Raw genomic sequence first — 17182 nt, 5'->3', positions numbered from 1 at the left:
ACAGTTTTTGGTGATGTGTCTGCAGCCACATACATGTCCCATACAGTAATTCGGCAGTTTAGTGCTGCCGCCTCAGGGGGAAATCGAGTCCATGCTGTCTTGTCGAGGTTGCGTGTGCTTCACAGTTAACAGTATCTGGTTTGGATTTGGGGCTGTAAATGCAGCCGCCCCTAGCGCTTCCCAAGTCGTCATAGTAACACAATCCGTACTCACCATTGGCTCAGCAGTGTGTGAGGCAGAATAAGGGTTGGCTCACTTGCATAAACAAGGTTTGTTCATCTAATCATCTAGCATTCTCTCTCCCAGCAGTGTCTTTGTACCCTGCAATGTGATTCATTACTTTATTTTGAACATAGTAAAAGAAGACCAGTATTAATAAAGATAATTCAAATGTCAAATATTTTTTTAAATATGCTTTAATTAGATTTCATTAGGCGTTTGAACTGGTCTTTTTTGCTTTGGTTGGAGGTTTTGCGTTGGTTTTCTTATTGTCGTTACAAAAATGTAAAACATGACATTTCACTTAGAGGGGAAGTCAACGCAAACATATTTTTTTCAAGAATATCCATCCACCCATTTTCCTTACCGCTTATCCTCACAAGAGTCGCGGGCGTGCTGGAGCCTATGCCAGCAGTCTTCGGGCAGTAGGCGGGGGACTCCCTGAATTGGTGGCCAGCCAATCGCAGGGCACACAGAGACAAACAAACAACCACACTCGCAATCACACCTAGGGGCAATTTAGAGTGTCCAATCAACTTACAATGCATGTTTTTGGAATGTGGGAAGAACCCGGAGTACCCGGAGAAAACCCACACAGGCATGGGGAGAACATGTGAACTCCACACAGGGAGGCCGGAGCCGGGATCGAACCCACGACCTCTGAAATGTGAGGCGGACGTGCTAACCAGTCGACCACTGTGCCGCCATTTTCAAGAATATGTTCTCTGCAAACCCACTAGTTGAAACAAGGCATTCTAATATTTGTTTGTGGAACAAGAGTTAATCCACCCGTTTTTAGCCATCTCAGGGGGCGGCCATTTTGTCACTTCTGTCGACTGAAAGTGACATCACAACTGCTCAGGGCTCAGGTAACAACCGATCACGGCTGACCTGTTTTCTGAAGCTGAGCTGTGATCGGTTGTTACCTGAGCCCTGAGCAGCTGTGATGTCATTTTCAGTCAACAGAAGTGACAAAATGGCCGCCCCCTGAGATGGCTAAAAAGGGGTGGATTTTGCTGCTTAACTCATATTCCATTATTAGAACATTATTACTTACATTATTACAATATTAATCAGAATGCCGTGTTAGTGGGCCTGCATACATATTTAACATATTCTTGAAAAAAATATGTTTGGGTTGACTTCCGCTTTAAGTAACACAATGAAATTACAGGTAAACTGTATATCGTTGAACAATATTCTGTGATTTGGCAGACTTTCATAGGGAAAAGAAAGTAAGCACTGATGCTGAGGAAAAGAGCTGAGCCATTACTAAAATATGTGAGTCTGCACATTTGGAGATAATTTTGATTTGGAATGAATAAATTTTAGAGCGTCAAACTGAATAATGAAAAGTGATCACACTCGACAAAGGAGAGAGGTCGAGCAGCACCAGCTGAAATGTGTGTGCAAAGTATGGAATTGGATATTACATATGTGGGACTGTTCCTTGAGTGATGCTCTCAGCTCTTTTCCCAACAGATTGCACATTTTAACTGGATTTCTGCACCTCCCTCAAGGCTGCACCGCTGTCAATCAGAGGGTCAGTCTACCAACAGATAATCGGCCTGTCATACCGCAGCAGTCATGCACACTTGCCCTTCAGCGCAGTGGCTACTGGCCATGTGACAACACACTAAGCTAGTTTGCATTTTGGATCAATATAGACATTTTAAAGAGCTGGACCTGTACCCTGTGCAGATTGGACACTATCATGTAACATTACTATCCCCTGTCGCCATGAATCTGAATTATGACATGCCATCAGTTTGTGTCCTTTTTCTTCCTTAGTAAAGCAATCTTAGCTTTAAATAGCACGTGGGAAAAGTGTGTATATACACTGTATATAGCAGAGTGTGAGGTTCTGGCAGATAAGGCATACTGTTTATAAAGCGGCATAACCAGATAGCAGGAATAGAGTTTTGGAACATCTGGACCAAATATGGACTGGGGGGTCCTCGAAACAAGATGGCAGACACCTCCGAATGTGGTTGAGAACAATCAGGCCACGATCTTGTGGGAATTCCAGATCCAGACTGACAAACTGGGGATGACCAACCTGCCTGGCATTGTGGTGGTGAATAATCATGAGAAGATACTGTGGATGTAGCAAAATCTGGATAAAGGAGCACAAAAATCTGTACAAATACCAAGAACTGAAGGAAAACTGGTGCCCGTAGTGATCGATCAGTGGTGCCCGTAGTGATCGTTCACTGTGGACAGTAACCCCAAAGCTGGCTGCTTGGCCGGATGGCTCCAGCAGAGGAACGCAATACTAGTAACAGCTAAGATCCTGTGTAGAACCCTCAACCTACTGGACCTCTGCCTCTGGTAGAGTCTCTTTTATATATAATAAAGAAAAAAAAATCTTATCAGGTTCACCTTACAACTTACTAATAAAGTAATGACAATTAGAAATCTCATGAAAGTAAAGTAATAAAATGAGAAAAGGAAGAGTTTTTCGATACATTTTTAATTGTAGAGGAAGTTGGTATCTCGTAATGGTTGTGGAAGTGAGTTGCATGGATGCCTTGAATCACAACTGTTCAGGGGTCAGGTAATGACCAGACATAGCTCACTTGTCTACAGTTTTCCGAGTTTGGTCATGCGACATTCGCAAGTTGAGCCCTCATTTTCAGTCGGCAGCCAGTGACAAAATGGCCAACCCATGTGATGGTTAAAAACGTCTGGATTTTGCTGCTTCATTCATAGTCCACAAATATGATATTAATCAGAAGCCGTGTTTAGACTCGTGGGGACACATAGAACATATTATTGTCAAGAGAATGTTTGACTTGACTTCCCATTTAAGTTATGGATTTACGGTGGCTAATTACGTTTTTCAGTTCATTTTCACTGACCACACATAACCTGATTATGGACCTGTTCAATCAGAGGGAATTGTAAAATTAAAAAGGATCCCAAAGCAGTCTGAATGATAGGCAGAGCTACGTGGTTACTCCCCAGCCACCTCACTGGCCACTCCCGCCCTGCCACGGGAAGATGATTGACAAATGTGGCTATGTGTTGCATTTTGCAACATTTGCTTTATCGCTATCAAGTGGCAGAAAGCTCTATTGTAACTGAGTAACTCCTTGACAATTGCAACAGCACCGATGCATTGAATTGATAACACATAGCGGGTCACGGGCACAAAGCAAAAATTCTTTTGTGCAGTCCAAGGTTGGCCCGCGTCATTTCAGGTATGAATGTACGGCCAGCCTTATTTGAGTGAATGTGGTGGTGCCTTCATGGCTTGCAAAGCCTGCTCACTGGGCTGTAGTGCAAACCATAACACCCCCCCTACCAGACAACACACACCCCGCCTCCACATGTGCTAGTCTGTTTGTAGTTTATTAAAATATGCCTGTTTGCTGAGGTTATTTCTCAAATACATACGCTTACAGGAACTTAATGTGGATTTTTCCCCACTCCCCCTCCTTTTTTTTTGTTTTTTGGGGGAGGGGGGTTGTTGCACGTGACCCATCAGACTCCCGTTCTGTATACCCCCATTGGTCATTGTTTTGTCCGTGTCTCTTGGACGGGTTTTGTCTGTTCCATTTTGTTGCACTCAATGGCACAATGACAATAAAGCTATTCTGGTTCTATTCTATTCTATTTTGGTTACCCACAAAAAGGGCGGGGGGGGGGGGGTTGTCAAACTGTTATTTCAAAGTTTACAATAAAGCATTCATTCACTATTTTCTTTTCTTGCCTCTTTTACTCTGACCAAGATGTTTTTTTAACAAGTGTAATTTATCAAATCGTTCAGGAAAACTGTCAAATGTCATGCATTTCAATTCATGCTGTCAAACTAGAAAATTCATTGTCATCGTCTTACCCAGTTGTCTCCAGGCTCGGAGGAAGACGAACACGAGGGTCCAGTGTGTGAGAAGTTGGGTCGCATTCAGTTCAGCGTCGGATACAGCTTCCAGGACTCCACCCTCACTGTAAAAATCCTCAAGGGCCAGGAATTGCCTGCCAAGGACTTTTCCGGTACTTCTGACCCATTTGTCAAACTCTACCTGCTGCCTGACAAGAAGCACAAACTGGAGACCAAAGTGAAGAGGAAGAATCTGAACCCACACTGGAATGAGACCTTTCTGTTTGAAGGTTTGAATGACAACATTTTTTAATTGCTAATGGCCATAGCGTAGATTCTAGATTCTTTTATGTAATACCGCCAGAGATTTTTCACTTAGCACGGTGTTGAGTGGTTATCACATCAATTCTGAGGTTCGAGTTTCAAATATCAGCTCTGTAGGGAGTTGGCATGTTCTGTTCTTGCTTGTTTGGGTTTTCAGCCTCGACTTCCACATTCAAAAAACGTGTTACCACAGATGCAAAATTGTATATACTATCACCCCGCCTCTCTCCCAAAGTCTGCTGGGATAGGCTCCAGCTCACACCTGACCCTAATAAGTGTTATAGAAAATGGATATCTCTCATCTAAAAAACATACAAAACATATTAGAGTCTGGGTAACCAAAATAAATACATTTAAAATAAATCCTGAAAGCCTATTTATGAAATTAATTGACAAACACGAAAATGAAGGACATTTTTACTATAATTATAGTCACATAATTAAATAAATGTAGTTTCAGTATCCAACCATCTATTACGTAAACTCAGTAAGCTCAGTTATTGTTTGCTTAATTGCACTTTTGTTTTTATTTTGTTTTATTTCAATTTCAGGGGTATTTACACCTGCACAGTTTGTTGCACTTTAAACGGACCAGGCTTCGTTTCCCACGCTAGTCCGGACATTTTATGCAGGTGTGAATACACACACAAAAAAGCATTTCATTCATTTCACCAAATAAATTCAGGCAGGATATAACGGCATATCTTCACGCAGTCAGTACAAATCAATTTGTGTTACATGAAGTTATTTTGAATAACTAAATTAATGGAATAATAAATAAATAAAGCTAAATATGTGTTTGTAATCATGTAAATTATGTTTTGCCAATCACGGTCTGCGGAGGTGGGCATTCCGTCCATCTGTCCGTCTATGACGAACGCCCGTTTTGCTGACGTTAGACGGGAAACTAAAATAAAAAGACAGACTAAACACAGACGTAAGTGGATTTTTGTCTGTCTTTGTAACCGTAACTAACCTGATCAAGTTCGAACGGACCTTACAGTTCATTATTGACGGATGCCCGTTTTGCTGACGTTAGACAGGAAACTTAAAAAAAAAAAGATGGACTAAGCACAGATGGAAGTGGATTTTCGTCCGTCTGTGTAATCATAACTAACCTGGTCAATTCCGAATGGACCTCACAGTCCATTATTGACGGACGCCCGTTTTGCCGAGGAGAGACGGAAACGCAACCCAGACTGCATTGAATGTATGTGTACAGCAGGTGGCGGCATGTACCAAAGAGAGAATCATGAGTTCCTCAGCCTGACAAAGAGCAGTAAGAAGCAGAGCTGGGCATCGTCCCTCCGTTTCCATCCTGCATATATAATCGACCCACGTGGTCCCAGTCGGTCGGAGTCAGCCAACTGGCGTAGAGATCGGACTTCACCGATACCACATCACACGCAGGTGGATCACTCCTGACACGTGGTCGAGTAAGAAAAAAATAAGAAAGATAAGAGTGTTGTGTACCTTGCGGTCCCACAGATGCAATGAGATGTGCCCCTATTGTTTTTATTTCGCCGATCACCATGTTGTGTGTGTGTGTGTGTGTCTGTTGTTTTTGTTTGATATTTTTTCTTTGTTTGGTGCCGTGTCTGCTTGTGCAGCACTTGCGTGTGATGTGAAAAAAATGACCTTCGCGACACCGATTGGCTGTCGCAGACAAGGGACGGTCCGGGACCACGTGGGTCGATTAAATATGCAGGATGTAACGCGGTGGCGGTTAGGCGATGCCCAGCTCTGGTAAGAAGTAATAAAGTTGCTTTGAAGACAGACACAGTTTTACAGAGAGGTTCTTGTGAGTTAAGGTTTACATTTCTATTTTTATTTTTGGAAAGAGTGCGGTTAGGAGTTTGTGAAACAGTGTTTTGCCGCCCCCCACACTCCACTTCGGAAGGTGTCAGTAATGCACCAAAAGTTCTTTGCCAACTGCTAAAAGACAGAAGAAGAAGAAGTAAAAGAAGACGAACTCAAAGAAAAAAAACATTCTTTGATTATAATGGGTAATTCATTTCAGTTTTCACAAGTTCTAGGAAGCATTTTAATCATCCAGGATTTGTACCATTGGCAATACAGGGTTCTGGTTAAGGTAAGCAATACTTTGAAGTAAAACCTTTAAGAGTTACAGCTGCAGCAGGCTCCCACTTAACACGTCAATAAATTGGCAAATAAGTGTAGGCTATGTGAAATGTCAAATGTATGCGTGTATAAAGCTGTCTGAGCAGCAAGCCGACACATTATGATGTACATACATAGTGCACTCCATTTACCATTTTAAACAAATCGGTTCAGATAATGGATGGATTGATGGATTTTTTTTCATCTGTTGACGGACTGGCGGACCTTTGATGTTTACTGACGGAAGCGCGGTTAAAATGACACGACGGTCTGATTGACAGATGATTACAGTTTGTTTCGGCTTGAAAAATAGACGGATTGACGGAGGACGGATGGGTACCCAGGCTGCTGGCGGATGACGAATGACGGGCCGGCAAACTTTAGTAAAATGCCCACCTCTGACGGTCTGTCTCTCCATGGGGGTCACCATGGCCTAGTGACGTCAGATTGAAGCCAGTTGGTGAAGTCGCGGTCCTTTTTTTTTCCGACTTCTCAATTCTGACCTACCAGTTCAAAAGGGCGGTCTAGTGCACTTTTCCTAGTCGGAGGTCGGAAAAGTCAGACTTTCCACCTCGAATGCAGCATAAGTTCATTCCTGATCCTCCATCTTCTGTTCGGTCACGCCGCTGTCAGCATGTTGTGGGTCAGGGCACGCAAAGCACATTGTCTCCTTCAGGTTACTGCACGCATTCGCCGATGCTGATCCAAAATTAGAAACTCAGCGTTGCAAAACCTGTGTTGAATTACCGTAGCTGCCCTTAATGCTTACAATTATTTTGCAACTCTAATCATAGCACAAATATGCAGGAATGCAGCACGTAGGATTTCCATATTTTTAATCCATTTTCAGGTCTGTGCGTGCCACAATCGTCATTTCTGTCCAACGAGCACCGATCGTCACACGTGCCGATGTGTTTACAGAATATAGTTCAGTCTGGGCACGAATCGCACTAAAGGAGAAAATTAAGTCCACTTTTGGTCCATACCAAACAAACGGACAAAAGGACTTTTCTGGTGTCAATATACCTTTAATTTTACTTTCAGTATTTCTTTAGTTTTCACTAACCAAAATAACCTTGATTACAGTACGTATTCCTGGTGATTCTATCGGTGAGGAGCTTTTACAATGAATTTTTCTACTCCCTGTTGATCATTTGGCCATTGGAGTGTGGATTCGACTTGTGTGCATTTCTATTTCAGGGTTCCCATTTGAGAAAGTGGTCCAGAGAACTCTCTACCTGCAGGTTCTCGATTATGACCGCTTCAGCAGGAATGACCCCATCGGAGAGGTGTCCATCCCGCTCAACAAATTGGATCTGGCCAACATGCAGACTTTCTGGAAGGAATTGAAACCATGTAGCGACGGCAGTGTGAGTAAAGGGGGAGAAAATAGGTGGCAGAAGGGATAGAGTGGGAGGAGGGGAGATGGGACAGAATGTAATGGGTGATGTCATTGCTGGCTGCTGTGACAGTCCCAGGGGAGATGGGGTAGTGTGCCGGTGGGAGAGGATAGAAGCAAATACTGAGCGTCTGACAGGTTGGTGGATTGAACACAGACTGCTGGAGGAAAGTACAGTAAGAAGAAGGGAGAACAATTGGAAAGAACATGAAAAATAAGCAGGTCACTGTTTGTGTATGATTTCTCCAGGGAAGCCGAGGGGATCTGTTGGTATCTCTGTGCTACAATCCCACCGCCAACACTATCACTGTGAGCATTGTCAAAGCCCGCAACCTCAAAGCCATGGACATTGGAGGCACTTCTGGTACGCACACGCTCCTTTCATTGGATTCCTCGTGCATCATCGTCGTGTGCACTTTGAATACGTTGAAATATTAACGACCACAGGGAGGAATTAAATGCATTACGTCATACGCATCCCATTGAGTACAAGGTTAACAATTCATATTCTTCTTCGCAGACCCCTATGTGAAGGTGTGGTTGATGAACAAGGACAAGCGTGTGGAGAAGAAAAAGACGGTAGTAATGAAGCGTTGTCTAAACCCTGTTTTCAACGAGTCCTTTCCCTTCGACGTGCCTGCCCACGTGCTGAGGGAGACCACCATAATTATCACTGTCATGGACAAGGACAGGCTTAGTCGCAATGATGTCATTGGAAAGGTATCTCCTTCCCTCTTCTTCGCTCCTTCCTGCCTCTTCCTCTTCCTGTGTGTATTTTTGACTCCATGACAGGCCAGCTTCACTTCATCACCCAGCTAGTCTCCACTGACCCCTGCTGGTCCATAGCATGCTACCTCTTAGCTGAGAAAGGATTTTATCTCAAATATGTCCTATCTCAGTCATGAACGCGCAATGTATGTACATCAGATCATTGACAAAATTGCTTCAACTAACTTTGTGAGTGCTGGCCCAAGATTTTAAGGGGCCCCAAGCAGAATTTGTTTTGTTGGCCCCACTCCAACACCATAGTGTGACCCATAGTGTGAGGGGTTTTGATATTCTTGCCAACTCTCAGAGCCACAAGGCCCTAAGCAGCTGCCTATTTCAAATATGTCACACATGTCTCTGGTGGGTTTTTTTGTTTTGTTTTTGTTTTTTTAGATTAAGCCAAAGAAGGGTAGATAGATCAATAGCATTACAAACAATACATTGCTCTAGATAATGCTGGTTATTATACAACCACTGGCAAAAAAATATGGAATCACCAATCTAAAGTTCAGTTGTTTAAATTTGTTGAACGAAAAAGCAGATCACAGACATGACACAAAACTTAAGTTATTTCAAATGGCAACTTTCTGGCTTTAAGAAACACTAGACGGGATCAAGAACAATTGTGGTAAGCAGCAACAGTTACATTTTTAGACCAAGCAGAATATCATGGAATCACTCAAGTCTGATTAAAAATTATACAATCACCCTGCAAAATTCCATTCCCAAATTTGACACCCACATCAGATTATAACATTATATCATTATTCTGTTGTTAAACAGGAGTGATCACACCTTGGAGCGCTGCTGCACCAAGTGGACTGACTGAAATGATCATGGCTCCAGAACCAGAGATGTATTTTAAAACAAAGGAGATGACTGTCAAAATAATTAAAAGCAAATGATCTCACAATGTTGCAAAAGATGCCATTGATTACTCAGGGCTGGACTCGCGATCGCTGTTGTTAACCATTTAACTACATTTAACTATCCAATCAAATGCATTGATACGTCTTAGATGACCCCAAAAAATGTAACCTCCAATTTTATCATAATGGTAAATGAAGTACACTTTTATAGAACTTTTATCTACATAGTACACCATATGTTGTCCAAAGTACTTTGCCAAGGCTAAATTCACTCTTTTGAAAACCTATCATGTCATGTCAAGCCATCATACGCGCTAACATACAAAGTAATTACTTTAATCTCCAGAATCCCCCGCCGAACACTGTCAAATTGCAGCGTGTTTTTACAACCATTCATCCATGCGTTTACTGAAGCGCTTATCCTTTTGGACCAATTTTAAATCCAGCCGCTTGTTGTACAAGCAGCTAGGTAGCGCTAAGCTAAGCTAAGCTTGTTCTCTCCGGCATACAAGTGGCCAAACTCCCTTTGTCTGCCACTGTGACGCCATGAGGCGGAACTGTTTAGCTGTGATTCATTGACTGCTTAACAGTTAGGTTGAATGCTCGAGTCGCGTTTGCTGTTGTAGCATTTTATTAATCAGCCAAGACCCCCAATCTCAAAATGTAAACAAGTGAATGAGCATCCTCTGAGACTGGTGATTCCATCATTTTTGCCAAGGGTTGTATTTTCGCATCCAAGACACTAAATTGCCCAGAGGCGTGAGTGTGAGTTTGAATGGTTGTTTGTCTATTTGTGCCCAGTGATTGACTGGCAATCAATCCAGGGTGTACCCCGCCTCTTGCCCAAAGTCAGCTGTGATAGGCTCCAGGCCTCCAGCTCACCTCCGACCATGAACAGGATATGTACTAGAAAATGGATGGACATTTACGGTACTAATATAGCTGACAAGCAGATGGCAAGGAAATTGGGCACCAAAACATAGGTTTGCAATATAAAAAGTGGTATATAACGTCTTCCACTTGTACTGTGATAGTCATGGCACATTCCCTTGGGACATCAGACAATTGAAAGACAAATTGCTGTTTCTATCCTCAAATCATTTGTATTCCTTATCCTTATTACATGTCTAGATTTAATTTGTTTTCTAATACCATGCCCATAATGAGATACTATTTGGTGTCTTATTGTTGAGAAAGTTGTTTCATCCACTGTGGATTTGTTGATGCCTGATTTGAATATCAGGCTTAGTATTAAAAGCGGGGCTCAGCCAAAGACTCAGCGCGTCTTTTATATTGTGTGTGTTCACTACTTTGCCAGGCTCTTCTCAAAAAGCCATTAGTCACTTGGCGGCACAGTACATGAGCTTACATAGTCTCTTCTCTTCACAGATTTATCTCTCATGGAAGAGCGGCCCCGCGGAGGTGAAACATTGGAAGGACATGATGGGTCATCCTCGCACTGCCGTGGCCCAGTGGCATGCACTCAAGGCCTGAGGGAGCGAGCAGGCTCTGTTCCCCGTGCCCTCAGCACACATCTCCTGCTCTCGAGCTGCAGTCGTGGGCTGCGGACAGTGTGTGTCACCTCTTTGTTCTCAGGCCTCTTTGAAATCCTGTACTCCTAAATTGCACCCCTTGTCAAACAGTGATGCCCACTTGACCCCCTCTCATTCCTCTGACCTTTAAATGTCTTTGATGTCCACCCACTTCCTCCTTGTACTGTCTTTTTACGAGATGTTTCTTTTTTGTTCACAATACCACTGTGTCTTTCTTGTCAACCACTCCCAGTGTTAAACACGAGAGCAGTACCTCTTGCCACACAAGAATACAAACTGTTGACCAAAAAAACGGATGAAATATGGATCCAAAACTCCTGTATGGTGGTAACCATAGAAGTCATACACAGCGCTGTGCGCCACTGGCACTGCCCCGTCTCATGTCGGAGTGAGGGAGCAGCCCTCTCACTTGTCCTACTCTGCTGTTGCTGTCACTGCCAGTCTATATCCTGATCATGCCCCAGGCATCAGGATGTTGATGAATGCAATGGGCTCCATTTCAAATGGAAAGGATGTAAAGTGGACTTTTTGTTTTTGCTCTGGCAGCTGTGTAATCATTTACCTTGACTGGAACCCCTTTGTTGTCTGTGCGTGCTGTGGGTGATGTGCTGTGACCCCAAATGAAGTTCTTAAAAAAAAAATTTTTAAAAAAAAGAGGAGGATTCAGTGACAAAACCTCCAGTACTGGGCCACAAAGCTATAGCGTCAAAACACTGTCCTGCTTTCTTGGACAGAAAAAAAAAAAAAGAATAGAAGTGATTGGTGTGTTATCTTTTGTTTTACAAAAAAAAAAAAGAATCAAGTTGTTCCTAAAGACAGAAGATAAAGCAAAAGTCAGTGTCACAACTTGTGATGTTTGTGAGCATCAGTGGCTGAATGAGAGCGCATTTTGAGCCTGATAAGGTCTTGATGATAAAGATTGATTCTGGTGTGATAAAATGAGGCATTTTTATTAATTCCAAAGAAAACACATTTTATTTCAGAGTCAATGTTTTCATTAGGCAGTGGTCTCGGAGTGGCTCACCATTGGCGATTGTACTAAAACTGCATGATTAGTCAAAATAATACAGCTTTTTGTCAGGTGATTCAAAATAAATCCGTAAAGGTTAACTTCTGCCTTCTACTCAGCTGCCAAATCTTACTCTTTATCGGCAGCGAATGAAGTTTGGTCCGTCTGGATTATGGTCCATTCTGGAGTTTTGTCTTCCAGTTGTTTGTTTCATTGGTTCAAGAACCACAAAATATTTGCCCTTCAGACATTTTTTTTTCTATGTACTTTGTGAACGAATAAAGGAAAGTCGAATATCTGTGTGTGCCTGTGTGCATGCGTGCATGCGTGATCATAGGAAGTTCATGTTTAACAACACTGACTCAGCTTTGTGTGCAATGTCAGTTTTAAAAATTGTTTATATATTTTTTTAATTTCATATTTTGGGGGTTGTTTTTTTTTTATGTCTATGGCAATACTGGAACAAATCTCTTAATAATAAATAACAGGGTTATTTTCATTTTATAAGGATGGCACCTGGAATCTTAAGATTACAAAGAAAACATTGACAGATTTTAGGTTTTAGACCAAAGCAGCTAACCACAGTACTGCTGGCATTGCCAAAACACCCCCACCATGCACACATGCTATCTGGCACAACATGTTCCATGTCCAGACCCCCCCATGCTTTGCTGCTCACCATATGTACACACTCTTCAAGAGCCAGCAAGAGGAGGGGAGCGGAGGGGAGAGGGAAAGGTGAGACAGGACATAGTCATCACCTCTCTGCATCACAACAGGTCAGCGAAGCGCGTCACATCATCCCAAAATAACCCGCAACGCAGTTGTTTGTTTGTGCTGATGGCCATGTGTGACAAAAACAAGGTGTAACAGTACTGATGACAGAAAATGACATTCCTAAGGCATACGACAAGTCACCTTAATTTATGCAGCTACAAATTCTGGTTAGGTTACCTAGTGTCAGGGTTTGGTATATTCCATCTTAAAAAAAAAAGAAAAAAGAGGTACAAATTGCCTTTTTATTATAGACACTGACAATTTAATACACAAGGACTGTTTAAATCAAAGAGAGGTTATCCAGCAATATCTAATGTGCACACTGTATAAAGTGCAATGGAATGTCCACATGGGCAATAATTGGGTAGCTCTATCTGTCTTTGGTCCATGTTTCAATGTTACACATCTGTAAGGTGCACAATGTGAAACAATGACCTTTTGTTTCTTTTTTTCTTTTTTTTTATTGTACAGTGTATATAAAAGATAAATGTGTACATACAAAAAAACATCTCATATTGTTTTCAAATCCATCCTTTCCACCACTCATACATCAACTAGATAAGACTAAGGTATAATCTATGAGGTAAATCTTGCAACTCAAAATATCAGATTTCCCAAGTCCATTGAAAGTGAAATTTTGAAGTAGTTTTGATGAATTATGATTTTTAAGATTTGCACTTCAACTTTTGCAACATAGGAATGAGACAGACTCTAGGACCCTGTCAGTCTATACAGTATGTGTGCATTCCATTGGGCTTATTATCTACAAATTTGTAAACGTAATGTGCCAAAGAAACAAGATAATCTTCATTGGTTTTCTTCACATGTGTAGTTAAGCCCCCATAAATATATATAGTATGTTATAAACACATGCATCCATGTTTTACTCTTAAAACTACTGCGTCAAAAATAACCCAATTTTGGTCTAAAATTAGACCGACCTGCTTCTTGGTTGTTTTACATGAAACAACGCAAAAATTTATAGTAATGCCCAATATAGTCAGCCCAATTTTGAACATTTAACTAAGTATTCATTTAAAACACTGAATGTGTATGTAGCGGTAATTATTATGAATCATTTTGGACTTTGGATTTTGGACTGCAGATAATAGTAGCTATTATCAACTATGTTGAAAAGATAGGAAACAGTCGCATAAATATCAATAGGCAACACTTAATTTCTGCAAGCGTTCACATTTTAAAATGATTACCTGTACAACATTGTTTGGAAATCACAATATCCAATTAATGGTGAGCTACTTTTAGAACAGGGTCCGCCGGCTACTCTGGAGCATTATAATCAACTAGAAATGAAAAACTGGCGTCAATGCTGGCGTCAGGCCGAAACCCTGTACCTCCAAAACGGCATGTTTCTTCAACCAATTAGATGGCATCATTGACGATTAGTCATTTTCAACATTTTACATAGGCCATTAACTTGCAAAAATAACACCCACATGTGTGGATTGACCAATAGTATAGATTTTGGAAAAAAATTGAAATTGACTTATGGGGTTTTGGCCTGACGCCAGAGATAAGCATGCTTTGAAAATTGGTATGAATCATTTTGGACATTTTGAATAATAGGTCTTTCTGTACAAAAAAAAACATAATAGAAGATAGTAATAATAATAGTGCTACAAATATAAATTGATTTTAAGCCAATGCTTAGTTAATAATTGGGGTTGCGACTGTTCCTGTGTACTGTTCCTCTGCATTTGGCCTATCACGGCAGTGCAGAGTTTTCCATTCTTGACTGAGCCAAGCCACCCATTTTACAAAAGAAACAACAACAAAAAATGCTGAAATAATGATGATCTTTCTCACTTTACCTAAACATGTATTTCTTCAGTGTGAAATCTGGTCCAATTTAATTGCAGGAAGTGGGCAACAGGCAGATACACAGGTTGTTTATTTTCTCATCTAATGGAAGAACTTTTAATTGCTCTGACTTTCACTATACGTCGCCAGCATAGATAATGAGAAAGAAATATTTGTTATTAATAAATAACAATTTTCCGGGAAAATTAAGTGAAATTAGATCATTTCCTGTGGGAGCATGGATGATCTCTCACAATAATGGGGGAAGTTAGGTGCCTTGCTCAGAGGTTTGTCATCATAGTGCAGGGAAAGCATGTGTTGCCCGTTCACTCCCACTGCCAATACTAGCAGACAAAGAAATACCCAACACTGCTTATCCTATTTTTGTAGGCCTTGGATACTAATTATTTATGCATAGCCGAGTAATTATTTTGTCAGGTTTAGAATAACAGTAATACTCTTTTCCAGTGGTGGGCAGTGCTTTCAAATGTAGCACTCACCACCGTACCCCCCAATAGGCAAAAGTTTGCTCAGCACCCAGAAAAAAAAACAACCTACAATTGAATTGATACAATATTTTACAAATGCATACAAAGTTTTTAGTGTCTTTTTAAAGTCAGCACTTTTAATGATGAGCAAAGAAGGCTTTGAAGGCCCTGACCCCACTGCTATTTTGTCTGTTCCATTCAGACTTTCCTAAACAGGATCCGCAACAGACTACAATTCAGTGTATTGTTGTGCAGGAGATTAAGTCAAACATGAGCTTTTATCCAATGCATCCATCCACAAAAGTGAAGTGGCACACCAGTGAGCAGTTCTTCTCCTGCATAGATGGGAGGGCAAGCTGAATGCTGGGGATGCGCGAGGCGGAGGAATAAACAGAGCAGGAGAATGAGGTATTGAAAATCCTGGTGAGCAGAGGGTGGCGACACAGCTGAGGATCAAACACGGAGCTGTCACGACACAGGAAGCCGCGGTGGAGGATGACAGCAATGCTGGGCCACAGATAGGTACAGTGGGTGTGCGTAGGAAAATGATGAATGCACGTCTCAGAGCTGTAGGGATGCGATTCCCACTCCCGGTGTACGTGGGTTCCACAAGTAGCATCTTTTTATTCCTTCACAAGGAAGGAAACTTGCTTTGTCGGAGACATAACATTACGCCGAGACAAATGTGACCTCACAGTGTCGAAAGCCTTCTGTGCAATATCGCTGATATTCATCTTAAAGGTCCGTGTACTAATGGTTTTTTTTTCATCCTCACTGTACTCATATATGTAAAACAGCAACTAACGAGGTGGTTCCCTGAGAATGAACTATAGAATTATTCTCCTCTCTGACTGCACTTAAGTCATTGTGCATTTAAAGCAGCGTCTCATTTGAGAACAAAAACCTTTCGATAGCGCTTATCCAGTCGAGGCTCACGAGGAGCTGCAGTCTATCAGCTGTCTTAGAGTGAGAAGTGGGCCACTACAACCTAAGTTATCACTATGCATTCAATCACGGGGCTGACACTGTAACCATACTCACATCCGCAGCGGAAGGAACGGAATGCCCATATATGCCCAAAACAATAGCACGCCCAAGACATGATTGATAATCGTGTGGTTTTGAGCAACATTGCCAAGCATCGTGTCTATTTCTATGTGCCCACTCAGCTTCTGACGGTGCACGCTCGAGACATGCATTAGGAAGAGATGTTAGAGCGAAGGGCATTGCAGGACTCAAGGACTTGTGAATGTGAGCTGGCATCTCTCCAGCAAACAGCAACTTGTGTTGGGCAGATTGATAATGAAATATCAAAACCCAGGATGATATACAGGATACATGCACTATGATTAATCATATTGGGTGTGTATTGATATGATGAACACGATGGATCCCAGTGATGATCAATAACTAGTAGACTACAAGTTACAGGATCTCATTTGAATGACAGCGATTTTCTGAAGCCTTTCAAAATGGCCGCCATCCAAACAGAAGGTTAATGTCTGTGTGAAGATGATTCATCATATCCTGTTAAGCACTTAAGCTTGTTTGCTAGGTGAATGATGATAATTCTGTTGTGGTTTGCAGTGGTGTAAGATCATGCTGCCTCAAGTGGCTACAGTAAATGAGGTAACAAAAATATTACAAACACTTTTCAGGTTGATATAGTGCAGTTCTAAAGCATCTGAGGTCAGGACCATTCATAACATTCTGGCTGATTTAACCAATGAAGAAGCATTTCTCTTTCTATTTTCCAATTATTTTTTTAAAGTACCGATACTATTTTAAACATGTTTGAGTGATTATATTTACAAGCTGTAATCACAATTCTATAGGTCTTCCTTTTATTCAACATCAGCAATAGGAGCCTCTGGTTTACATTGTTATGGATCAGCAAGGAAAATTGTGGTGCTGCCCACGAACAGCAACCTCGATGTTTTCAGGATTTTGTGGTTCCATCTGCCCACAGTTAGCAAACATTTGATTTTCCAGTCCATAAACAGCTTTGGCG

At 41.6% G+C, this 17182-nt stretch overlaps 1 protein-coding gene across 2 annotated transcripts in view; it reads left to right on the top strand.

Moving 5' to 3' along the window:
* The window catches only part of syt7b (synaptotagmin VIIb), a 141681-nt gene extending 128372 nt beyond the window's left edge, over positions 1–13309 (top strand). For both annotated transcript variants that reach the window (XM_086026577.1, XM_086026576.1), the window contains 5 exons: positions 4065–4332; positions 7688–7857; positions 8136–8250; positions 8407–8606; positions 10913–13309. In XM_086026577.1, the coding sequence (XP_085882703.1) occupies positions 4065–4332; positions 7688–7857; positions 8136–8250; positions 8407–8606; positions 10913–11017 (858 nt within the window). In that variant the 3' untranslated portion in view covers positions 11018–13309. The remainder of the gene's footprint in view (positions 1–4064; positions 4333–7687; positions 7858–8135; positions 8251–8406; positions 8607–10912) is intronic.
* The last annotated feature ends 3873 nt before the right edge of the window (positions 13310–17182 follow it).

The sequence above is a fragment of the Filicampus tigris genome, chromosome 3, assembly GCF_054856515.1.
Source record: "Filicampus tigris isolate MCC_2025a chromosome 3, RoL_Ftig_1.0, whole genome shotgun sequence".
In the NCBI taxonomy this organism is placed as follows: Eukaryota; Metazoa; Chordata; class Actinopteri; order Syngnathiformes; family Syngnathidae; genus Filicampus; species Filicampus tigris.
Note: the sequence above shows the minus strand (reverse complement) of the source record. Positions and strands in the feature narration are given on the sequence as shown.